Source organism: Malus domestica, chromosome 04, assembly GCF_042453785.1.
Source record: "Malus domestica chromosome 04, GDT2T_hap1".
Classification (NCBI taxonomy): domain Eukaryota; kingdom Viridiplantae; phylum Streptophyta; class Magnoliopsida; order Rosales; family Rosaceae; genus Malus; species Malus domestica.
Window position 1 is genome coordinate 16,289,989 of NC_091664.1, and position 6,770 is coordinate 16,296,758.

Below are 6,770 nucleotides of genomic sequence, written 5' to 3' on the forward strand. Positions count from 1 at the left end.
ATATGATTTGGAACAAACTTCCTAAGTCATATTCATTTGCTTTGGCCAAAGACTTTAGAATCATATCTTAGAGTATTCTCCCTCCACCATGGAAGGTTAGAGATCCCTTGTTGTGCATTCATATGCCTACATTACTAGATAGCTTGACCCCAACAATGCCGTGGACACTCCAAAGGAATGCCGTTGACATGATCAAAGATCAAGGACCTAACCATTAGACATCTATGATGCCTCAGGTCAAAGGACTACTTTGCATATTGCAACCTTAGAGTTCATACATGACATGTATGTTCGAACTCTCTTTTGATCGTAGTTCAGTGTACTCGAGTACTCTTTCGAGCACCTATGTGTTTGTCTTAGTGTCCAACACCAAATGACTTGAGACCAGTTATACTCACGATTGAGTCAACATAACACATACTAGCCTTAGCGGATTGTCAATGCCCAATTAGCAATCATATGGCTAGGAACGTTTTAGGAATGAACATAAGAGAAAGGTCTCGATAATCTAACTCATTAGATCACTTATCTCTTAGAACAAATACATTCCTTGGATTCCCTTATTGCTTAAACACATGATACAATAAATAGTGATTAACAATAAGATTTGCCCTTCATTAAACATATAAAAGTTTAACACAATAAGTATTCCAAAAAGCTATTACATCAAATGAGTGGCTTTGTGGGCATACTTCCAACAATCATTAGGGTTAAGAGCAAGAGTACCTCATAGCATGCTTTTTCCTTATCCCTTTCTTTGTCTTCCCTCCTTATTGCAGGACAAAGAGAAAGAGAGCAATCAACCGGCACTTGGAGTCAACCTTCCGATTTGGAACAGACTGCCTGGAAACCCTTTCCATGATTGCTTACCTAGCATTGCCTTCAACTTATCTTCAACCGTTGATGTACTTCCAAGGAAGATACCACATCTGCCTGGAAAACAGATGATGCAAGTGAAGATGATACATCGAAGCATGTGGAGACAGCCATAACAAAATACGTGCTAGTTCATCCGCTACTGCTTCAAAAGAAAACGTATCTCATATCATCAAGGTAGAAAGCAAGGGTATCTCATATCATGCAATCTCCCTGTCTTTTCTTTTGTCCTTGTTTTACCTGCAAAGACAAGGATAAAGAAAACAATATGTCGGAACCTCCACTTAAGCTCCTGGTAAGGAACCGACTGCCTGGAACCTTTCTGATTGCTCACCCAGCACTGCTCTCGAAGTACCCATTGTCTCAACATCTTATACTTCCGGAGAAGATACCACATCTGCTTGAAGAATAGAAGGGGCAAGTGAAAATGATGCATCGAAGCATGTGAAGCACAATAAATACATGTGTTGATCATCTGCTACTTCTTCAAAAGCAAAAGTATCTTATATCATCAGGGTTAAAAGCAAAAGTATCTCATATCATGCTTTTCCCCTATCATTTCCTTTGCCCTTGCTCTTGCCTACGGAACAAGGAGAAATGAAGCAATCAGTCAGAACCTGAAATTAAACGTCCGATCAAGAACTAATTGTCCTGAACCTTTACCTGGTTGCTTACTTAGCATTGCTCTCGAGTGCTCATCTTCAACTGTTGACGGGTCTCGAATTTCCTCAACAAATACTTCAAGACAGTTGATATGGTGCTGGCTCTTTACACTGAAACTACCAAGCATGGATGAATGGCTGAAAAGTGATGCTCTGAAGGACCATTTAAAGGCAAAGGGTTGTGCACCACTTCGGCTAGGTGAAAGAAACAAGTAGAGAAGAATGCAGCACGATGAGCTGGAACAAATCGTTATGGCAGGACACCCTTCTCAGCAATACTGCATAATCCAGACGGAGGAGTCTAAGTCAAATCCAAGCCCGCCATCGTTGCTATAATCAAAGAGCTCGAGAAGCTTCAATAGCCATTCGTTGGTAATGTCGCCAAAGAGCAAAGTCTCGACAACCCTTGAAGATCATACCATTAACCAAACTACTCAGGGTTCATATGAAATGTTGCGAACTTCCTTGATCTTTCAAAGCAAATTCTTTGCAGTATCTGACCTTATCCTCTGACCTTCTTCAGTATGAATGAAAAAAAAAAAGTTAAACAAAGAAACAGGCCATCACCTCCGCCTCGTGCCTGCCTGCGAAGTGTTCAAACCCTGAAAACTACTCAAGATCAAGCCCCAACGGCCCTTGACAAGCCCGATTCAAGATTAAGTATCCACCACCCTTGAATTAAATCCAATTCAAGATTAAGTCTGTGGAAAGTCCTTTAGAGGAAACCAGAAAACCCTCCAACCTAATTCAAGATCAAAGCTGTGGAAAGTCAACAAGCACAACAAAATACGTGCCAATTCATCCATTACCAAAGCCAAAGATCATCTACCATATGAAGCTCCTTGTGGTCCAAATTTCATCCAAGATCAAGCCTCGACGGCCCTTGAAGAAACTTCCACTAATTCAAGAAAAAGCCTCAACGACACTTGAAGAAACTCCCAGTCCAACTCAAGATTAAGCCTCAACGGCCCTTGGATCGACATCTACATTAAGGGACTTCAAAACGCATCTTCTACACATGACAAGCACATGTATACAACGCGCCTTGAAATGGGGGCATTTGTAGACATTGAAATTTCGGTGAAATAAGTATTGACAATTGTATTAAAATTACAACCCCCATTTATTTCACCTACAACACACACTCATCCCACCTATAAAATCCACTTACTTCACCAAACAAATGGATGGTGGTGATTCATTCTCAAAGCCTATAAATAGGCTTTTCCATCAAGCAATAAGGGGGATTTTACATACACTTTCTCTACTCCCAAAATTGGAAGAGAATTCACACCACACCAAAGTCTTGAAACCTCAAAACTCTAAAGCTCTCAAGCAAATCCTGAAGAATCAAGAAAGCCCTCTTCGTTCTTCGTCAAAGTCCTCATTCAAGACCAAGCTCCAACGGTCCTTAAAGAAACTTCCACTAATTCAAGATCAAGCCCCGACAACCCTTGAAGAAAGTGTTCATCATTCATCATTTGTTCATCCTAAAGATCAAGCCCCGACAACTCTTTGGATCAACAACATCAACAAATCTACCCATTACAAAGATAGAATTAGAGGCTAAATTTGTAGAAGAGATTGTAACCCCTAAATCATTAATACAAATATTATTTTGTACACGTGTTCTTGTCTCGTTCATCGGAAGAATTCCCGTGTTTACAGTGTTGGAAATGTGCCCTAAAGCCAATCATGTGATGATACTTTACGGACATTTCACATGTTAAACTAATCTAGTTTTACATATAAAGGGCAAAGATTATTGTTTGAGCCGTCTCATATAAATGTTATATGCTTAAACGATAAAGTCCAAGGAATATGTGATTGGGAGAATGTAATCTAATGAAGTTAGATTCATGAGACCATTCTTTCGTAGACACATCCTAAATGTTCCTGATCATAGGATTGTCAATTGGGCATTGACAGTCCGTTAAGATCGGTACGTACTATGTCTTCTCTCAGGGAGAGTGATTAGTCTCGAGTCATTGGTGTGTGTGACATCAAGACAAGTACGTAGGTGCTCAATAGAGAATGAGTACACTGAACGTGATCAACGAAGAGTTCTCATATTCCATGTCACATAAGAACTCATGGTTGGGATAATGCAAAGTAGTCCTTTGACCTGAGGCATCACAGTTGTCTTGTGGTTAAGTCCTTGATCTTTGATTATGTCAAAGTCACCCCCTCGGGGTGTCCACGGCATCGTTGGGGTCAAGTGACTTAGCTATGGAGACAAGTGAATGCGCAACAAGGGATCTCTAACCTTCAAACAGTTGAGGGAGAATACTCTATGATATGATTTAGAATCTCTGGCCAGAGTATGAATGAGATTAGGGAATGCGTTCCAAATCACATTCAAGTAAATCATATAAGCATAAGATTCACATTGGATAGTAGACATGAACAAATAAACTATCAAACCAAACAATGTGGTCAAGAGTATTAGATTAGAGAAAGACCGTATTGCATTTGTAATCCCGAACTGAATAGGTTCTCTAACCTCTTCTGATTAGCTTGGGTAACCATGACATGCTGCTAGGCGTCAACCATGGTTTGTGGAAGCCCTAAACGTGTGTAATCACTAAAGGGAGAATTGAAAATAGTTTCAATTCACAATCGATGTAAAATGGTTTTAATCGCCCACTACCTCGCTAAAAGGAACCTAATGGATCGCACACCATAAAAGGTAGAGATTGGAGATTAAACGGAAATGAGTAAGAATGATTAAATGGTTTAATCATTTATTTATGGCAAGGATTAATTAATATGTTAATTAATCAAACGAATAAGTTCGTTAAAGACTTCGGGATAGTTTTGGACCTTAAGGCCCAATGGGCTTCGAACGTCAAGCCCATTAACTTAAGTTGTATGACAATTTAATGAATAAAGATTCATTAAAGCCCAAAAGCCCAAAAATCCCAATATGGCCGGCCATAGTGTGATGAATTAGGGTTTTGGTTATTTAGGTCACTTAAAGAAGTGACTATATAAATGACTTTATAGCCAAATATTCATTAAGGATTAAAAGGGTTTATTTTTGGGGAAAATTGGTGAGAATTGTCTCTCCATTTCTCTCTAAAGAGGCCAACACCTTGGAGGGTACATCTAGCAATCCTAACAACTCCAAGGTCACTCATTTCTTCTACAATCTAACCTTGGTGAAGAGACTTAGAGGTTCTCAATTTTGGGAACTTGGAGAACCTATTTTTCCATCCAAATCCATGGATCTAAGAAGCAAGGAATGAAGGCCCTATCTCTTTGGGTGATTAGCCTTTGCTTATGCAAAGAGGAATCCACAAAGGTAAAAATTTCAACTCACTTTGTTTTGAGTTGATTATTGGTTCACCAATCTACTAGGCTTTGAATTTCATGGTAATGTTTTGTTTTTGGGTGCATACAAGCATGATTCCGCCTTTAATTGTTAATTGCATGCTATATGATGTTGCTCAAATGAACATGTTTTTCAAAATAATTCCTTCATACAGTTCTGTCTTTTCATTCATAAATCTAGTAATATGATGTATACTTCCATCTGTATCCAAGTTATTTCTAGCAAGTTTATGATTAAAAGGTGTCTTGGTTTTTGAATCTGGTCGGTTTAATAGTGCCCAACCATGTAAAAGTAAAGTTAGAATCCGCACTCATAGCGTGACCAGATCTAAGTTCTAACCTTTCGGCTTACAAGATTTATCAATCAGAAGTCCTTGGTCTCAAGGCATAAAAAAAAGAACTTTATGTGGACTTAACCCATCCATGACAATCCTTGATAACAAGAAATCCGAAGTTACTTGGGGTGCAAGTAATCAGCCTATTTCTTAGTTTTACTTTTGTTATATTATGATTACCATAGAACGCTTGAGTATAGAATTAATTCTGATGGGAAGCCTCAAGGCCTATACCTAAGGCCCTATAAAGGCACCTATCTGGGTTCGTTCTGCTCTTCGGGCTCGGGTGATTAAAGTATAATAGTTGTAATACTTCTGCAACAATGAACCAACCACTATATGTTTGAGTACTTGGTTAGCTTTGATTGCGAGCCTCAAGACCTATATCTAAGGTCCTACAAAGGCACCTTTCATAGCTAACTTAGTCTCTCGGGCATATACAATTAAATTAAACATCTGTTTTACATCTGTAATGCTAAAGATGGCAGTGGCACACCTGAACACCTCAAGTTAATTTTGATTGTGAGCTTCAAGGCCTACACCTAAGGCCCCACAAAGGCACCTTTCAGAATTAACTCTGTCTTTCTCTTACAGCCCACCAATAAGCAGAATCCTGACATACAATATCAAACAGCGCCAACCTCTTGGGGAGCTGTGTGCTCGTCAGCCAGGAAACATCCCCATCGAAAATTCTTCCAGACGAACAATGTGTACAATGTGATGCATCAGTATACTATCCTTTGGAATTTGTCTCTGGGTTCTTGTATCATGTATAATCGAATTTATTTTGCATGTCTCCTGATGACGAATGCCAAGGAAAATTCGTGCACAAATCTGGATCTGTGATATATGGACCCTTCCGCACACTTGGATCCCCGATTATAGAATCATGCATGTATCATAGGATTTCATATGGTCTGTAATTTAATTTAAATGGGAGAGTGTGAGTGAGTGGATCCATGTAGTGTATAAGCCTCTCAACAACCCCATTGTAAGCAACCCTAAACCCAGCTCTTTGATCTTCTGCATGCTTCATGATTTTTCATATCATGTATGTTGGTGAATGAACGGTGAATGTATGAATCCACACGTAGTTGGGATTTTTGGCCAAATTAGTTCAGAATTTAACCTGCAATTACAAATAAAAAAAAAAGCTAATTACATAAAAAAATAAAAATAAAAATAAAAAGAATTAAAAAATTGCCTTTTTTTTTTGTTTTTCAATTTTCTAATTTTTTTTTAATTTTTATTTTTGTGATAATGAATGAAAGCAAGAAAATAAAATGAAAATAAGCAAAGAGTTAGAAAAATTGGGTTGCGTCCCTATTAGGGTTTTACTTAATGCCTATAGCTAGGCGGATTGAAAAGAAATTGGCAATCATGTCACTTGATCCATCAAACTCAACCACTCCTTAACAACATCATAGGGCAATAATAGATTAGAATGGACTTAAACTGTGCATTTAAATTCAGTTGTTGAAACGTTCATATTTGCCCTTCTATGTGAGTGATTCTTTGAAGTCATATGGGATCCTTTCCAGCAAGGCTTTGGTCTCTAATGAAC

General features: G+C 38.6%; 1 protein-coding gene across 1 annotated transcript in view; it reads left to right on the forward strand.

Annotated features, from left to right (window-relative positions):
• LOC139195156 (uncharacterized) overlaps positions 1-6,227 on the forward strand; it is a 44,014-nt gene extending 37,787 nt beyond the window's left edge. Inside the window, exon 6 of the mRNA XM_070820334.1 lies at positions 5,801-6,227. Coding sequence (XP_070676435.1) covers positions 5,801-5,927 — 127 coding nt within the window. The 3' untranslated portion in view covers positions 5,928-6,227. The remainder of the gene's footprint in view (positions 1-5,800) is intronic.
• Positions 6,228-6,770: the final 543 nt, after the last annotated feature.